The sequence below is a fragment of the Typopeltis vanoorti genome, chromosome 10 (genome assembly GCF_054136105.1).
Source record: "Typopeltis vanoorti isolate ZY-2024b chromosome 10, IOZ_Tvanoo_1.0, whole genome shotgun sequence".
NCBI lineage: Eukaryota > Metazoa > Arthropoda > Arachnida > Uropygi > Thelyphonidae > Typopeltis > Typopeltis vanoorti.
In genome coordinates, this window is record NC_143558.1 from 60,678,649 (window position 1) to 60,698,478 (window position 19,830).

General features: G+C 35.6%; 1 protein-coding gene across 5 annotated transcripts in view; it reads left to right on the top strand.

Moving 5' to 3' along the window:
* The window catches only part of LOC150102448 (dehydrogenase/reductase SDR family member 7-like), a 149,545-nt gene that overhangs the window by 120,029 nt on the left and 9,686 nt on the right, over positions 1-19,830 (top strand). For all 5 annotated transcript variants that reach the window (XM_090399697.1, XM_090399698.1, XM_090399694.1 and 2 more), the window contains exon 7: positions 19,630-19,796. In XM_090399697.1, the coding sequence (XP_090255823.1) occupies positions 19,630-19,796 (167 nt within the window). The remainder of the gene's footprint in view (positions 1-19,629; positions 19,797-19,830) is intronic.

Sequence of the window (19,830 nt, forward strand, 5' to 3'; positions counted from 1 at the left end):
GCAACCAACATTTTTTGCTACAAGTTGTAGATGGTTTAATTGCTATAAGAGTCACTATGTGTTCCTCAATCTCAACATTGAGGAGAGGCTTCAGCTCACATTGCTACTGAAGAATTTCATAAATTTTGCTTCAAAGCAAAGAGAGAAGAAGGCGGTTACACACTGAGAAGTTACAATCAGAAGTATAAAACTTCAGGTCAGGTTTCCATTGAAAGATTCTTGAAGTAGTCTTCAGCCTCCTACGAGCATTCAAATTCAGTATGCCAGATAAAAGAGATATGATTAAGATGTGGTTACAATGTATTAGTCATGAAAATAAAGAACTACTTTAATAGTTATTTGTTTTACACATGCTGAATATTTTATTTACTACTCTTATGCCTTAATACGTATGAAAAATAGGTACATTTTCAATTAATCTTGAAAGATCACAATCTTGCTCACTTGGGAATACGTCTATTATCCCTTGTTATAAGCCTCCCATTTTACACATTTTTGATATATGCAGCTGTTCTCAAGAACACAACCCCTGTGTATAACGAGACTCGCCTGTATATATAAACCTTGTGCAATTCTTGTTTTTAATCAGTACCATCGACAGGGTGTAGCATAGATGCAGCCTGCCTCAAGGTGCAGCTTAATAAGGATGCTCATTCAGCTATATTGCAGTAGGCACTGTCTCTACGCTAACAATTCCTGTTAGTGTAGCAAGTGTGAAAAGAAGTTTTTCCAAATTTAAACTGATTAAAAATTATTTGCGAACAGCAATGACCCAAGAAAGATTGGTTGGTCTAGCAACTATATCGATAGAGGCAGACATAGCTTATAATTTAAATATAGAAGCGTTATAAACAGTTTTATTGCGATATCCACCATAGAGCAAACATTTAATTAATATTATTATCTAATCATTTTGCATTAATGTTTTTCTTGTAATAAAAACAAAATAGCAATTGGAGATTTTCTTATATTTTTGTCTTATAATCCATCAGGGGTGATATCTCAGGGCACGATCTAATCTGGAGAGGGCCCTGTTTGTAATAACCCAGTTACTGGTGGTTATTAACTTTGAAATTCTTTTTTAAGTTAGCTTGGAGAAACTGTATTTATTTTTCCACACTCACCAGAGAGAAAGGTTGGCTCCTTTCTTTCTGGTGAGTGTGATGTAGGAAATTATAAAAATCAATGTCATTTTATATTAACTTGTATGTTATTTAACTATAATACTTAGATGACCATAAATTTATGTTAATTACAGTTATATCATCAACAGTCCCTTGCTAAAAATACAGCATCTTTTATTGAGGCAGCATTTTATTAGCAGTGGAGAATACTCACTGTAATATATTGCCCAAAAATAATATCTTATATTGCTGAAATCACATATTCAGGCTATGCTAGTAGATGCTCATTTTTTTTTAATGGAATGAAGCCAAAATTCTAGGATTCAATTCGTCATTAAAAAAATACAAAATAACATTAGTCTGGCCATTATACATACTTTAATCACACATGCTGATACATTCTCATACTCTCCGTTCCCCTTCCACTCAACAATATAAAAGCTACATTTATTAAGAGATAACTGTACATTATTCATTCTTAATAAGTAACACATAGATACAGTTGAATATTTAATTAAGATGAATTAATTACAAATGGGTGATTTTAATTATGATAATATAGAGTGGGATGATAAGATAGCATAAAGTAAAAAAATGAATTTCTAGAGTTTTTGAGAGATGCCTACCTTTGACCATATGTAACAGAGGGCATGCGATGATTGAGCATCTTTGCTCAGTCTACATTATGAACCTTCAGTTATGTTCTAGTTTAGTCTTGATGTAGTATCTCTTTTCATGAACATTCCTTTGACAGATACTGTTAATTTATATAAACGTGATTTTCTTCCAAATATTATCAAACTTTTTTGACTTTGTAATCCACTGTGGTTATTTCAGTGTACAATACAATTTATACAGATTGAAGACACAGCTATAGATAGTCCTATATTTCCTACTCTTTCCAATTACTACATGGAGCATTTTGAAAAATGTTTCCTTAAAGACATTTTTCCAAAAATCTACAGTATGGTATAGATATGTGGATAATATTTTTTTCAGTATGGAAAGGTTCACTATCAGATTTGAAACTATTCATTTAAAAAAAAAATATGCTTCATCCAAGAATTTAATTTATCTTAGAAGTGGAGAAAAATAATTATTTACCCTTTTTAGATATTTTAATTCTTTGTCAACCAGTTGGTAGTTTACTGTTTCCAATTTTTAGAAAAGAAACTCATGCTGATCATGATATCCATGCTATATCTCATCATTATCCCAGTCAAAAGGTTGGAACTATTAAGACCTTATTACATCATGCTCATAATGAGTGTCACAATGAAAAATAGGGGATGTATTTGAACAGTATTATGAAAAGTTTTTTTTTTTTCCCTAAATTATATTGTATAGATTTGTATAATAGTGCTTTTGTGTGATAGCCAGATGGATATAATCATTGTACTCTGGTATTGTGTATTGTGATTAACGTAGAAATGCTTGTTAACATTACAAAAATGGCGGCAGTGGAAGAAGCATAGTACAGCAGCATGGAAGGTCTCAATTCAAAAATCAAGTTTTTCTCTGGACTTTTCACAGGGGATAAGATGCGACAATTGTTTCATGTATGTGTTCAAAAATGTTGGCAGTGGAAGAAGCATACGCCAGCAGCGCAGAAGGTCTCAATTCAGAGATCAAGTTTTTCTCTGGACTTTTCGCAGTGTATAAGATATGACAATTGTTTCATGTATGTGTTCAAAAATGTTACAGATTTATGGAGTGTTAGACTGAATAATAAAAAAGAATGTATTCTAGTATGTGAGAAATGTGATGAAAGGCTAAGATGTTCCAAAAATGGGAACGGTGTTACCAAGAATAATCAGGAAATGGATGGGAGTGCTTGCAGCAGTAATAATAGAAGTGATGTGGAAGAGCTTAGGCAAGAGTTAATGAAAATGAAGAGTCAATCAAGTTAAATGCATGGAGAAGGAAATTGAACCTTTAAAGAAGAGCATAACTGGTGTAAATTACAAGGAAGTTAATAAGTAGAAGCAAATATCTAAGGATGATAGGGGCACTTTATATGGTGACTCAATCATTAAAGGTGTGGTAAAAGATAAGAGTGCACAAGACATGCTTTACAGGTGGTACAATAAAACAAATATCAGATGCTTTTCATAGAAGGAAGGAAGGAACAGGCATCAGAATTAGTGGTAGCGGTGCACATAAATCACATGAATAGTGAGATAAAAAATGTAGAAAGGGATTTGAAGAAGTTGTTGCAGGAAGTGAAGAATAATAGTGTCATTGGGAAAGTGGTTAGTTTGTTGTCCAGATATGACAATAGTGAATTGAGGAGGGCAGTGATACTGAATGACAAAATGGCTGAATTGTGTCAGACCAAGAGTGGTCAATTTGTGAATGTATTTAATGAATTTGAAGGGAAATTAGAATGGTTCAAAGCTGATGGAATGCATTTGAATGGGTTTGGTGTTGGTCATTTGGAGTGACTGTTGTTTAATAGGAGTGCACAGGTCCATATGAAATTAGTACCACCAAGAGTCAGAAAAAGGTTAAGAAGAAGATTTGGAAGGACAGGAAGAGAATGGATACAAAGGTGAGGATTATGGCAGAGCAAAGTGATACAGTTCAAAATGGTGGGGATCATAAGAATATAAATGAAAATTAGAGTCAGGATCAGGAAATCTGGAATGGTCAAAATGAAGAGAGAAGTGCACTATAGCAGAGAGAGAGAGAGAGTAAAGAGTGATTGTGTTGATGAGATGGCCTCAAAGAGTGGAGGCTTGTTATGCTTGTAAACTAATGTATGAAGATGGAGTATCAGAAATAAAGGCGTGAGTTTGTAGCATTGATTGAATCAGTAAAAGATAATTGGCATAAGTGAAACTTGGTTGACTGAGGATGATGTACTGTCAAGACTTGAAATGGTAGGATATAGAATTTTCTTCAAGGATGGGAAGATGAAGAGAGGAGGAGGAGTATTGTTAATGGTAGCAGAAGAATTGTGTCCTTCAAGAGTCAAAGTGGAAACTAGTAGTACATGTGAAGATTTTGAAGCTGTTTGGTTTGAAGTTGAGATCAGTAGTGAGATAAAGAATGTAGAAAGGGATTTGAAAAAGTTCAGGGAATGTAGAGAGTATTGATTGAAAAATGTTTAGACAAATTAGTTGAGCAAGTAAAAGGAAGATGATCCTAATGGGATATTTTAATCATAGGAATGTGGATTAGAAAGAAGAGATAGTGTATAGTAATAAAGAGACTGAATTTGTTGAGTTTATGCAGGATAACTATCTAAAGCAACATGTGATTTTACTTGCCCAACTAATTTGTCTAAACATTTCACAATCAATACTCTCCACATTCCCTGGCCTATAACAGCATCCTATTAGATATACTATTCTGTTGATGTCAACTTGACACCAGATAGCTTCAAAATTTTCACACGTACTACTATTTTCCACTTCAACTCTTGAAGGACACAATTAGATTTGGTGATATCCTCACAGAATGTGGCTGTGAATGAGGTATCAGCACTGCCACTGGTGAAAGTGATAATGAGATATTGATTTGGAAGATAGTCAAACAGGAAAAAGTCATTATCAAGAAGGTCTATATGTGGAACTGTAAGGTGAGTGATTATCATAAGCACCATAGTCAACTAGCATCAATACATTGGGTTGTGAATTGTGTAGAAAAGATGTTGACAGTGCATGGGAAATGCAAAGACGGTATCTAACAAAAGCAATGCATTACTGAATACCAAGAGTTAAGCAAATAAATAGAGTAGGAATTAGATGGATGTATGGCAAAATCAAGCAAGCAGTTACAAAAGTAGTTGTTATGGAGGAAGTACAGGACAGTTCACAGTGAACAGCTGCATGAAGAATATTTAGTGCAAGCCAGGAAAGTGACAAGCATAGTTAAAAAATAAAAAGTAGAATATGAAAGGAGATTGGCCAGTCAGGTCAAAGCTAATCCAAGGAAATTTTTCTGCTATGTGGCAAGCAAGAGGAAAATTAATTATGGCAGGTTGATGCTGGTGGAAAGTTATGTTGGCAGAGTAACCATAGCAAATGATATAGTGGAATTATTTAACGAGCACTTCATCAGTGTATATCATTATGGTGTGAAAGATGTTGCAAGTTTTTTCCACTTGGTTATACTATAAATTAAAGATGCTAATAAATCACATTCTTGGTTTCATCCTTTATCCAAGTGTAAGCAAACAACAAAGTTTGCACGTGAAGTCACTTCACAGCTGGGCAGGTCAAAACCAGTCTGGATAGTGGCCCTTCCCGTAATGCATAGCATTATGCACATCTGTAAGGATATGTGTGTTGCATTATGGGATACTAATGTAATTGATGTGAAGTCGTTAGCCTCTATATACAAGTATCCTAGTCATGAGGTGACTTCATGTGCAAACTTTGTTTGCTTACACTTGGATAAAGGATTAAACCAAGAATATAACTTTTTGACATCTTTAATTTATTGTGGTGTGGAAGATGCTGTGCAACATGTAGAAGACAGGCAAGAATTATGAGAATTAAAGAATCGCAGGTGTATAAATTGTTGCTTGGCTTTGATGTTAATAAGGGAATAGATAACATATTACCACATATTTTTAAAGAATGTGCAAAAGATTTAGCCATGCCCTTTTCCTGGTTATTTAATGAGAGTCTTGCAGTGGGTAAGGTTCCTACAGAGTGGAAAGAAGGCAAAATAATACCTTTCCACAAGCATGGTTCAGAAACAGAAGTTTCCAATTATAGGCTGATCTGTAAATCAAAGTATTAGAAAAAGATTTGATTTGAATAGACTTTTGACTTGGGCAAAGGAGTGAAGTTGTAACTTTAATATCAATCACTGCAAGGTGTTGCATTTTGAAGTGCAGAAATATCAGACTGTGTACTATATCGACGGTGCTGTACTGCAAGAAGTAGATGAGATTAGAGATTTGGGAGTGATGGTTAACAGTGGACTGAAATTTAGAGAGCATGTTGCTAGTGTTGCAAAGGCTGCACATCATAGTGCTGCTATGATAAGAAGTCAAACATGTAGGGATAAGGAAGTGGTTGTACCACTGTATAAAGCACTAATCAGACCACACTTGGACACAATTGTGCTCAGATTTGGCCACCTAGTTTCCATTGTGATGTGAAAACAATGGAGAGGTACAAAGACGAGTAACTAAGACATGAGGACTACGGAATGTTGGCTATGGAGAAAGGCTGAAAAAATGTGGATTCCAGAGTTTAGTGAATAGGAGGAAAAGAGGTGATATGGTTGAGACATTTAAGTTAGTGAGAGATTTTATCAGATTAATCGAGATGAGATTATAAAAAGAGTAGAAAGCAAGAGGGGAAAACCAGAGGTTATCCCTGGAAGTTAAGTAAGAATGTAGTGAAGAGGAGTGTGAGGAGTAGATTTTTTACATAGAGAATTGTCAGTGAATGGAACGCATTACCAGAATGTGTTTCTAATGCAAGGAGTATTAAGGATGTTAAGATTTAGTATGATAATATGTTGTCGGTTGAATGAACCTCCCACGATGATTCTGCCAACTCCATGGAGGGTGCAATAATAAATAAATGAATAAAATTGGTTATAAAACAGAATATAGGAATATGTTGATGAAGATAAGATTCTCTATGATGGTTACCATGGGTTTGTGAAGGGCAGGTCTTATTTTAGAAATCTGCTTATGTTTTATGATAATGTGACAAATGTGTTGGGTAAGGGAGAATCACATACAGTGATATTTTTGGACTTTGCAAAAGCATTTGATAGATTACCACATGATTAGTTGGTGTACAAGCTGCAGAGGATAGGAATAGATAGTATATTGGTTAGATGAATCGGAGATTGGCTCTCTGAACGATACCAGCAAGTTGTGTATGATGGAGCTGTGTCTCAGAAAAGTAAGGTGACCAGTGGTGTGCCTCATGGTTCTATTCTTGGGCCCTATTGTTTAGCTTGTTTGTTAATGATATTTCATGTGGATTAATTGGGATCTTCAAATATTTGCCAATGATGCAAAGTTAGGTAGAATTATCAGGAGTAGTGCTGATGTTAATTCTCTACAGGAAGATGTGAATAGACTTTTAGCTTGGACAAATGAGTGGGGTTGTAGTTTTAATGTTAATAAATGCAAAGTGTACATACTGTATTTGTGGAGCTATACTTCAGGAATTGGATGAGATTCACAATCTTGGGTGATGTCGACTGAAGTTCTGAGGGCACATTGCACGTGTTGCAAAGACTGCACATGGTATTTGTACTTTCAAGACGTTTAAGTTAGTGAGAAGATTATATCAGATTATGATAAAAAGTAAAGTATGATAAAATATAGTGGTAAGGAGGTGGTATTGCATCTACATAAGGCATTAGTGAGACCACATATGGGCTGTTGTGCCCAAATTTGGTCACCTAATTTTCATTGTGATGTAGAAACACTACAAGAGGGTCTAAAGACGAATAACCAAAGTGATATCTGGACTCAGTAATGTTGGTTATGAAGAGCATTTGAAAGCATGTAGATTGGTGGACAGAAGGAAAAGAGGAAATATGACAGGGACCTTCAAGATAGTTAAGGTATTCTATCAGATTAATATGGAAGAAATTATAAAAAGATTGGATGTTAAGATGGGAGGAATTGGAATATTAAGAATGGGAGGCCATCCCTGGAAGCTGTATAGAGATGTGGTGAAGAAGGGAGTGAGGAGTAGATTTTTTATGTGGAGAGTTGTTAATAAGTGGAATGCATTGACTGAGTGAACCTTTCATGATGAGTCTGTGGACTCCATGGAGGTTACCAAATGATAATTATTATTATTATCATTTGATACTTTTGCAACCAAATTCCAGAAGTTGTTCATAGAAATAGTAAAACTATTGATTTGATAAAAACAACTTTTTTTTTGTAGAATAATACCATGATACATCATTTTATGCAAGTGTGTTTTGCTGAACACAATAAAAATATAGATTTGTATTCATCTCCACTGCTTTCTGAATGCTTAAACTTTGTGATTTTTTTTTTATCTCAGTTTTCTCCAGTCCAGTTATTCTAATAGTGAAGCCATCTTCCTTGGAGATTTTAATATACTTTTACATTTTCAGCAGAAAATTCATTCTTGCAGCCCAATCCCAAAATTTCTGTTTTCTTTATGTTGCATTCACAAATTCAAATTTCTAATCATTAAACCTTGTTCACTTTTCTCAATTGCATGTGGATCTTGCCACCCTGTGAAATGTCATTTAAATATATATGAGGGTGGTCTGTAAAGTTCTCGGCCTCGACCATAGATGGCAACACTATCAGCATGTTTTTTTTCCTAAGTTGGTACATCTGTAATAAGCATCCATGTGAAATTGCAATGAAGATGATCCATGTGAAGGGCATCCAAAAAGTGTAACAACACCAGAAATTATTTATTAAGTGCACAATATGGTATTGAATGACCGGTGAGTCAAAGTGCATGAAATTGCTGAGACTATAGGCATTTCAAAAGAATGTGTAGGATATATTTTGCATGAAGAATTACAAATGAAAAAGCTTTGCGCAAAATGGGTGTGTTTGCTCACAGCAGATCAAAAATGCACTCACATGAAAATCTCTGAACAGTGCTTGGAGTGTTTTAACAAGAATAAAACTGATTTTGTGCTTCGAGACTTGGACACCGTTACACACCAGAATCCAAACAGCAGTCAAAACAATGGACAGAAGCCGGTTGTTCAGTGCCAAAGAAGACAAAGTCGGTTCCATCAGCAGGAAAGGTCATGGCATCAGTGGTTTGGGATGCTAAAGTTTATTAATTATCTTGAAAAGGGTAAAACAATAACTGGGGAATATTATTCTGATCTTTTAGCCAGACTAGACGAAAAAATTCGTGAGAGAAGACCCGGTTTGCCGAAGAAAAAATCATCTTTCATCAGGACAATGCACCTGCCCACAAAGGTGTTTTGGCAATGGGAAAATTAAGGGAGATTTGCACTATTAATTGTTGGAACATCCACCCTATTCCCCAGATTTGGCTCCTCTCTGACTTCTGTCTCTTCCCAAAACAAAAACTCATCCTTGCTGCTCAGAGTTTTTCTTTGAATCAAGAGGTGATTGAATCTGTAGAGGGGTGGATATTTTGCAGATCTTACTGCGATCCACTACAGGGACTGGATAATGTTGCTGGAGCATTGCTAGAATAAATGTATTAGTCTTAAGGGAGTTTTGTTGAAAAATAAAAATAATTTTGAAATTATAAATTTGTTTTTTCATTGTTAGGCTGAGAACTTTTCAGACCACCCTTGTATATGAACATATAATTGAAAAAAAGTCAGTTATTTTTTCAGTATAGAAAAGAACTCACTTTTGACTATTCCTATCAGCAATGGAGGACTAGAAAAAGGTGAAGTGATGGAATAAGACCATGCAGCTGTTTTCTTCATTACTGACTAGATATTTGGTCTTTACTATGTTCTATTACTGTATTTTGTTTTTGTTTTCCCTTAAAAAACTATCAACTTTCATAAACCAGAAATAGCAATCTTCAAGTTGCTAGTTGGGTCATGCTAGGCCATGGGCATGAAAATCTAACTCTTTCTTTCTTTCCATTGTGTCAGGTTTGCTTTTATTATATTATGCATTTTATATAAAAACATTATCCACATCTTTGTCTCCCTAACAGCAACCAGAATACAAATATTAACATGTTAATATATCATCTTTATTATATATTGTAATTTTGTTATAAATTATCTATATACATAACAGAAATTGTCTAGCAAATTCACACAGTAGGTATCCTTTTTCTATCTCACAGATTCATATAAAAACAAATGCATTTGGTGTTAATACAATTAGCCTTTAATGTTAACACAATTAATTTTAAAGATTTACACTGGCTACACTGCATAATTCAGATGATGTGGTCACATCATTGAATTCCATCAGAGTAGAACTCTCATATTAACCATTTATAAAATAAAAAATAAATAAAAAAAAAACAACTGAATGTGAGAATTGCAGAGGAATTTCCTTATTAGTAAGATTGATGCAAACATACTTCAAAAGAGGCTAGAAGAATTGTGGAAAAGAAACTTGAGAAACTGGGTTCAGGCCAAATAGCTTAATGGGAAAGAAAAGGTTAGCTGACTTCCCCCCCCCCCCAGGAAACCACAGAAAGACCAAGATCTGATTGGATTCATACAGTACAAAGTGCTTTAGAAGACTGAAATAAGATCTTATGATTTTGGAGTACTGAAAGATAACAAATTAATTTAAAGAAAAATTGTCAACTGGAAGTTAGTAATGGTGTAAACTGTTCATGTAAATGATATCATAAGTTATCAAGGGTTTTCTCAACATGTTTGAAAACAAACTTTCTGAATTAATTTTGACATGCTCATTGTAGATTTTCTTTCTTCCATTTTCTTTCACCGTCATTCTTCTAATTATGCTACGGAGCTGCTTAAGTTTGTTTTAATCATTTAAGAAAACCTTGATGACTTATGATATCACTTTGTACATATTGTACACTGGTATTATGGGTGAACAAGAGTTAGTTAATTCAGAAACCCTGTTCTAGAGACAAACATCAATTTTTTTTTTAGATACTTCAAGCCTCTAAAAAAGGGGAGCATTGTAGTTTTACACATTGCACTGAAATCCAGCTACCAGTGAAGACTTTAATAAACATTCATGCATGCAGTGTAATTCAGAATAGATGCCATTGGTTGGAAAACAGAAGTGCTATTCATTCAACCAAATCAAATCATATGATTAGGGATTATATCATAGTGAATTCTATCATGTAGTGAGATTGAAAACAATTATTATTATTATTACTCTAAGATCCCATGGAGTCAAACACTTATCTAGGAGATCCCCATGTCATAAATACAGCTCATCATACCGTGCCTTAAACCCATTCAAATTCTATGCAGACACTGCACTCTCAGGCAAAGCATTCCACTTATTCACAATTCTCCATGCAAAAAAACCTACTTCTTATGCCCTTGCTCACATCCTCCTTATACAGCTTCCAGGGATTATTATTATCAACACCCGACCTCCATGGTGGAGACTCATCATGGGAGGTACTCACTATTGCATACAATGCTTCATCCAACCGCATCTTAAACTGATTCAATGTACCCACAACACACTCAGGCAATGCATTCCACTCACCAACCACCCTCCGTGCAAAGAACCTGCTTCTTACTCCTTGCTCACACCCTCCTTACATAGTTTCCAGCAATGGCCTCTTGGTCTACTCCTCTCTCCTATTCTATGAAAAATCTCTTTCATGTCTACCTGATAACAACCCCTGACCAGCTTATATGTCTCAATCATATCCCCTCCCCCTCTTCCTCCTACTCACGAGGCTCTGCAACTTACATTCTCTCAATCTGTCCTCATACTCCACATTCCAAACACCACTGACTACCTTTGTGAATCTTCTCTGTGCAAAGAACCTGTTTCTTACTCCTTGCTCACACCCTCCTTATATAGTTTCCAGCAATGGCCTCTTGGTCTACTCCTCTCTCCCATTCTATGAAAAATCTCTTTCATGTCTACCTGATAACAACCCCTGACCAGCTTATATGTCTCAATCATATCCCCTCCCCCCCTCTTCCTCCTACTCACGAGTCTCTGCAACTTACATTCTCTCAATCTGACCTCGTACTCCACATTCCAAACACCACTGACTACCTTTGTGAATCTTCTCTGTACCCTTTTCAACATTTTTTTTGTCACCATGAAAATCTGGTGACCAAATCTGTGCACAATAATCCATATGAGGGCCTGATCAAGGCCTTATACAATGGAATCAAAACCTCTCTATTTCTGCATGTCAGGGTAATCCGCATCATTGCCATTATTCGATGTGATGTCTTCACAATTTGTGCAATGTGACCCCTGAATTTCAGGTCCTTGTCCACCATCACTCCTAGATCTCTCATCTCCTCTACTTCTCTTAAAGTTTCCCCACCAAGTGTATACTTGGCATCTCATCGTTGCTTACCGAATCTCAAAACCTTACACTTGGCAACATTGAACTGATAGTTCCACTTACCTGTCCATTCATGCAATCTATTCAAGTCCTCTTGTAAGGCATTAACATCAGCCTGACTGTGCATTGCTCTCTCCAGTTTTGCATCATCTGCAAACAGCTGGATATAACTAGTTAAACCCAACTCAATATCATAAACATACAAATTGAATAACAATGGCCCCAAAACTGACCCCTGTGGCACATCACTGGTGACCTTACGCTTTTGAGATACTGCCCCCCTCCATATACAGTTTTCTGATACCTATCTGACAGCCAGTCACTGATCCAACACAGAAGTCTGTTACCCAATTCCCCATCTCTTTCAATTTATTTAAGAGCTTGTCATATGGCAGTCTATCAAAAGCCTTTGCAAAATCCAAGTACACCACTGTATATGCATCTCCTCTGTCCAAGGTATTTGTCACCTTGTTATAGTACATAAGTAAGTTAGTGAAACATGATCTCTCTCTCTCCCTTAACAAACCCATGCTGATAACTACAGTTTAATACTGCTTTTATCAACCCATTTCTGTAACCTATTTCTCACCAATCACTCCAAGACCTTCACCACAACTCCAGATATACAGACCAGCCTATAATTTGAAGCTACATCCCTATTACCGCCTTTATGCAGTGGAACAACTTTACCCCCCTTCCACTCCCTTGGAACCTGTGCTGTTGCAAAACTCTTGTTAAACAGGCATGCCAATGCTATTTGCCAGTTCCCTGGAACATTCTCTTAAGGTGCGTGGTGATATTTCATCAAATCCTATCGCCTTATTAACATCAAGGTTATTTATTTCCTCGAATACCTCCTGCTCACTCACAATTAAGCTGTCCTCTCCTATGTCCTCTACACTTAAGTTCCTCTCGATTCCACCCTGATCAGGATGAAACACACTTATAAATTGATCACTGAATACCCCAACAATGACTTCTGCAGCAGTTACCATTCTACCACTTTCATCCCTTAACTTCATCTTTCCATGATCAATCTTCCTTCTGCTTGCCACATATCTAAAAAACTCTAGGGTTTTTCTTAGCCTTATTTGCCAATTTCTGCTCATACTCTACTTTTGTTTTCCTTACTATCTAAGTCACTCTCCTGGCATGTTCTTTACATTCTTCATGTGACTGATTACCTTTATTCATCTTGTACTTCCTCCAAAGTACTTTCTTTTTCCAGATTTCATGCTTAAGCTCCACATTCATCCATTTTACACCAATCTTATTCAGCCTTCTTGGCCTTTGAGATACATTTGTACATTGATGCTGTTATGTATTTCTTTGAAAGTTCCCATGCATCATTTATTTCCTTACTGCTGAAGTCCTCTTTCCATGTTATTAATCGAAGTTGTCTCCTAAGCTTGTCATAATCACCAGCTTTATAATTCTACATATATCCTTTCCTCGCAAAAGCCTGCATATGACAGGTGATTACTTCATGATAACTGGAGGAAAATGTGAAACCCTCTAACAATTACATCCTCTGATGAAATGATTGATTATCTCTTCTTCTCTCCCAATCTTCCACCATTTTATGAAAAACCTCTTCAGCATTTATCTTATAACATCCATTTACCAATTTGTATGTCTCTGTCACATCATATCACATCTTAGAAGACTGTGCAAATTGCATCATGTCAACTTTTCCTATATTCAACATTCCATAGATCAGAAACTACCTTAGTAACTCACCACTGGACCCTTTCTAACATCTCTTCATTCTTTTAAAAACCAGGTGACCAAATCTGTGCACAATAGTCCATGTGCAGCCTAATCAGAGCCTTATAAAATGGAACAAGAATATCCTTCCTTCTATAAGTCAGTGTCCTCTAAATTTTAGATTCTTATTTACCATCACCCAAGATCTCTTATTTCCTCCACCTGCAATAACATACCCCCAGCCAGCATAAATTTTACATCCCATCTCTGTTTGTCAAATTTTAAAATCTTACATTTTGTAACATTGAACTGTCATCCCCACTCCTGTACTCATTCACTCAATCTATTCAAGTCTTCTTGTAAGGTCACAACATCTGCTCTTCTCCTCATAGTTCATCCCAACTATGAGTCATCTGCAATCAACTGAATATCATTAACATAAAAGTTATACAGCAATGGCCCTAAAACAGATCCCTGAGATTCACCTCTAGTGACTTTCTTCTTTTGGGATATTGCTTCCCCATACACAACTTGCTGATACCTATCAGATAGCCAATCTCTGATCCAATGCACTAGTCTAATATCCAACCCCATCTGTTCTAGTTTGACTATCAACTTATCATGCGGTAATCTTTCAAAAGCCTTTGCAAAATCTAAGTGTACTACTTTATATCAATCTCCTTCGTCCAATGAAACCATCACAATGAGAATCATTATCACCAAAAGATCTAAATGTTAATCTTCAATCCTTTGACGATCTCTGCTATCCAAGTCTCCATAGACAAAAAGCTCTTGGTTATCTCTACATCTTCATCAATGCACTCAACTGCCCAAAATATTCATCTTTTGCCTGTATTAGTGCATTCTCTGTTTGGAGCATATGTTCTCATGGTGACCATTTCCATGCCAATAAACATTAAGCACTACTTTTAATAACTGCTCACAAACTTCCTCCCAGCTTTTAATAGAAATTTTTTCATTTCTTTATTATCCACAATGATTTCCACCACCATTCCAGATGTGCTTATAACCACCCTAGATCTCAAAAATTATACCTTTCATCTTGTTTTCTGTCAAGAAGAAAATTTCCCACTATGTTCCACACTGCAGATCTCAAAGTCCATATTCAATTTCATTGACCTAAATTTCTGTCCATCTCCAGGTTTTCTTTTGGGAATAGATAGCAATAAGTTTTTACAAGAAAAGGTTGCCACCTTTTGCTCAACCCCAACCTGGATGATAGTAGTTTTATTTTCAGAGGCACTTTCTCCTAGCCCCAGACTGTACCAAACTACATAAGTTCACATCTGGGATCTCAGTCCCCTATAACCCAACTACAAATTCCTTCTTCTGATAGAAAGAGAACTTTAAGAAAATAAAAGAAAACATTCATAACCCTCAAATACTCTAATAGTATTGGAGTCAGAAGTTAACAAGTTTTGATCAAGAGAAACCACACTGGAAAGGTAAAAGAAAAGGATCTATCTCAAATAAGTGTAAGAAGAGAACAAAGCCAGCTAAGCATCTGTACTATCAAGATTATAGTCCCTAAGATCCTGTTGGTCCACAAATCCTTTTTCTGTATATTCAAACCATCCCATCAAACCTGATGGGATTCTCCATCTGAGGTGAGAGAGGACATTCTCTGTATAGGTTATGGACCTCTATGAGACAAAGTGGGTGTTTTATCAATAGCATTACCAAGATTTCCTGAGTTATGCTTTGAGGGTTCACTTCAAAATACATAAATGTAAATTTTGGGAACCATACAAATTGATAAACATTTTAAATTCAAATTCACATAAATCAAAACTGAACAAAACAAAGAACTGCCTGTATTCAAATTTGATCAAAATGGTTTGAAAGATGCAACCCATAGAAATGTCTAGGATGAGGAGGAAAAAAGATTAAATGCAGCTGGGTTTTTTTTTTTTTTTTTTTTTTTGGAAAGTATTAATTTTTTTCTTATTAATTGGAATTAATGCTTCAAATTTGGTAACAAGTTCTGTTGAATACCTCTGTCATAAAAGTAAGAGACTGATAATATACATCTTAGAATCAGAGTTACAGCAGGTTGAATGTTTCTGCATTGATCCTAATGACTGTTGTAATTGTAATATTGTCATAAGAGTAGTAAGGGACTTATGATAGAACTTTGCTTACAAGAGAGATGTGACAATAAATTTGTGAAATGTGGTATTTTTTTGCTGGGAATATACTGATGGATATATCCATATCTTGTGGCTTTGGGAGTGGAGAGGATTGCTAACTACCTAGTCTCTGATAGTATCACATATGGAGAAAAATTAACATATTTTGTATTCATGACTTATTTTTCATGGTATTAACAACACCACAAACACTTTTATCAACAAAGATGTTTTATTAACGCTTATATTTCGCTGATTTTCAACTCAGCATTATCAGAGCACAACACACTTGTAAACACGACAGTGAGTGAGTGAGTGAAACAATATAATTGCAAAAGACAAAAGATCTAAAGTCCTATTTTTTGGCGCCCTCTAACGAAAAAAAAAAAAAAAAAAAACAGCAGTTATCCAGGAGTTATTCTTAGGATAACCGTCTCCCAAATTTTTGGCAAATTAATGCAACCATATTTGTTAAGGTTGGGAGAATTCTTCAAAGCCATTGCTGACTCAAAAAATAATCTTTCAGATCTATAACGACTCCTAAATAGCACATTCGTTTTCCTCCATCTAATCCTGTGTGAAGGAGTGTCCAAAGCGTGGTCTGCCAGTCCCGACTTGCCATAGTAATAGTAGCGAATGTATCTTTCATGTTCTTCCAGGTGGATGTTCACTGATCTTCCTGTTTGCCCATAATAGGCCAAGTCACAGTCACACAGAACTTCATACACTCCTGGGTGTGCTAAAGGGTAAAGTTTATCCTTAGGTGAGCAGATCAGAGTTGCCAGCTTGACATGAGGTTTGAAAGTGGTGCAAAGGCCATGTTTCAACAATACTTTGGCTATCTTTTTCGATGTACCTCTGATATAGGGAATAGAAATGGTCATGTTGTATTCTTGTGTATTAGGGGAGGGCAGAGTAATGGGCCTATGTAGTATTTTATCTATTTTGTAGGGATTATAGCCGTTGGCTAAGAACGTATGGTGCATGTATTGGAGTTCAGTGGTCAGAGCTGTATCGTTAGAACAAATGGCTCTGGCTCTGTGTGTAAGTGTTTTTAAAATGCCGTACTGTTGGACTGGACGACGATGTGATTGTTTATGTAGGTATCTTCCTGTGTGTGTGTAGGCTTTCTGTAAATAGAAAAAGATAGTGATCCATCTGAAAGGCGGGCGACTAATATGTCAAGAAATGGTAAACAGTTATTTGATTCTTTTTCTACTGTGAAGTGAATTTTGGGGTGTTGGCTGTTTAGGTAGGTGACAAAAGCATCCAAAGTGTCTTGTCCATGGGGCCAGATGGCAGACACATCATCTACATAGCGTAACCACACTTGTGGCTTGTATGTAGCTGTGATAAGTACTTTGTTTTCAAAATGTTCCATGTAAAAATTTGCTAACGGGGGAGAGGGGGGGGAACCCATAGCAGTACCATTAATCTGTTTGTAGAATTCCCCCCCCCCATGTAAAGTAACCTGCATTCATGGTAAATTGAAATAATTAAAAAATATCTGGGGGAAAATTTAGACTTGATTAAATCAAGAGTGTCTATAAGTGGTACATTGGTAAATAAGGAGGTGGCATCGAAACTAACCATTATGTCTGAATCTTTTAGAATTAGATTTTTAACCAGTGTTTTGAAATGGACTGAATTTTTTACAAAAGTAGAGGAATTGCCAGTAAGGGGGGGCAAGCGACTTGGCTGAATGCCGGCCAGTTTATATGTGGGACTATCTATGCTATCAACTATGGGGCGTAGGGGAATATTAGTTTTGTGGATTTTTGGTAATCCATAAATACGGGGTGGTTTAACATGAATTGGGTTTTTTTTCCTGATGATTTCTTTGTGCCATGATGTCACTTTTTTCAGTAATTTTCGGACTTTTTTCTTTTGAGACATCGTAGGGTCTCGATGTATAATTTGATATGTGGAACTGTCACATATGAGATCTTGCATTTTTCTGCTATACTCTTCTTTATTCATGATAACTGTTGCATTTCCTTTATCAGCTTTTGTAATAATATATTTTTATTATTATATAACTTTTTTAGGGCAGTTATTTGTTAAAAGCAATATGCATGGCATATTGCTTTTTGGAAGCTTAGCCTTGTTTATAATACTTGCTATATCTAGTTCTAGTCGCACATTATTGGCCATTGCTGACAGAAGATCGTGGATACCCTGTTCTACTTTCATCATAATTTGTAGTTTAGGAATTTGTTTGGGCGTGACGGCAAAGTTATGTCCTAGACTGAGAGCGTTCTTGGCTTCCTCAGCGAGTGTTTCCGATGATAGGTTTACGACCACGTGGTCTCGTCGAAGTTGCGGTTGGGACTTCGTATGTTGGCGCTGTTGTAGGAGTTCATATTTCTTTAGGTGTTTGCTTTTTACTTTTGTGAATTTTTTTTTGCTGCAACTTCGGAGATGTGCTGTAGGACAGTCCATATTTCAGGATTTAACACGTTGATTAGTTCTTGTTGTAGAGCTATGATAGAGCTGTTTAGCTTACTAAGCTCTATGCGAGTAGCGGCGATTTGTTCTCGAAGAAGCGCTAAACTCGCCCGTCGATAAATACGATGTGCCTTTGCCGATTGCAACTTTTCTTTGAATTTCAGAAAAGATGGAATGATATCGTTGTCACGGCATCGTTTAAGGAAGGCTAACCTGTTCAATTTTCTGGACAATTTCATTTTCAACTTACCAAACCGTCGCACTTTGTATACAATATCTTCTCCGTGCAGAATCATCAATCTAACAGATAAGCTTAAGTGTTGATGATTATTCATGACTTATTTTTCACGGTATTAACAACACCACAAACACTTTTATCAACAAAGATGTTTTATTAACGCTTATATTTCGCTGATTTTAATAAAACATCTTTGTTGATAAAAGTGTTTGTGGTGTTGTTAATACCGTGAAAAATAAGTCATGAATAATCATCAACACCTAAGCTTATCTGTAACATATTTTGTACTTAACCAGTTTTGATTCAGCTAAGTTTGACTGAGTTCTGCCTCTTCGGGTTATCACAGTACAATGATATTTACATGCCAATACTTGTTAAGAAATTTAAAAATATAATAATGAAAAAAAAAAAGCATGAAAAAAAAATCTCAATGAAAACTGCAATTTGGTTTAACACCTTGGATTCAAATCCCATGTAGAACTTAACTGATGTTCATAAGTGAAGTTTGTCATTCTCATATAGAGGTATCAGGTGGAAACTTGGCTTTTTTACTCTATAAGAACAGTCAGACAAACCAGCCAAAGAAAACAGTGTGTAAGAAGTATCAGATTATGAAGATAAGATAAACTGATCTATCATTACCAAAATTAGTTTCATGAAAATTAAGAAATTGCTAAGCCATTTGGTCTACCGTGTAAAGGATAATAGGATTAATGAAAAAACATAACTTTTGAAAATATGATAGTAGTGTGCTGAAGGATCACTTAGAATAAAACTTTTGGTTTTATGCAGAGAAGGCTATGCATTTCTTATTTCCTCTGATGAGCTACCACTTAATACTATTTCAAGTAGTTGTTAGCTAAAACAGTTATATCTAGTTAATACTTCTGTTATAGAATTATTTAACTCTTTAACATTTTTGGCATATTATTTGTATTTAAAATGACTGGTAATACACTATCTCATTTTTTGTTTCTTTTTTTTTTTTTTCAAAGGTGTTAAGCGGTAGACCAAATTCAACAGATAAAAGAATGCCAACAAGTCGTTGTAGCTTCTTAATTGCAGTAGCCATTGCAAATAAATTAGATGAAGCATGGATGTCCCTTCAGCCTGTCCTCTGTTTATATTATCTGGCTCAATACACTCCATCTTTCTTTAAAAAGTAAGAATAATTTTTTTTTTTCGCAAATCTAATG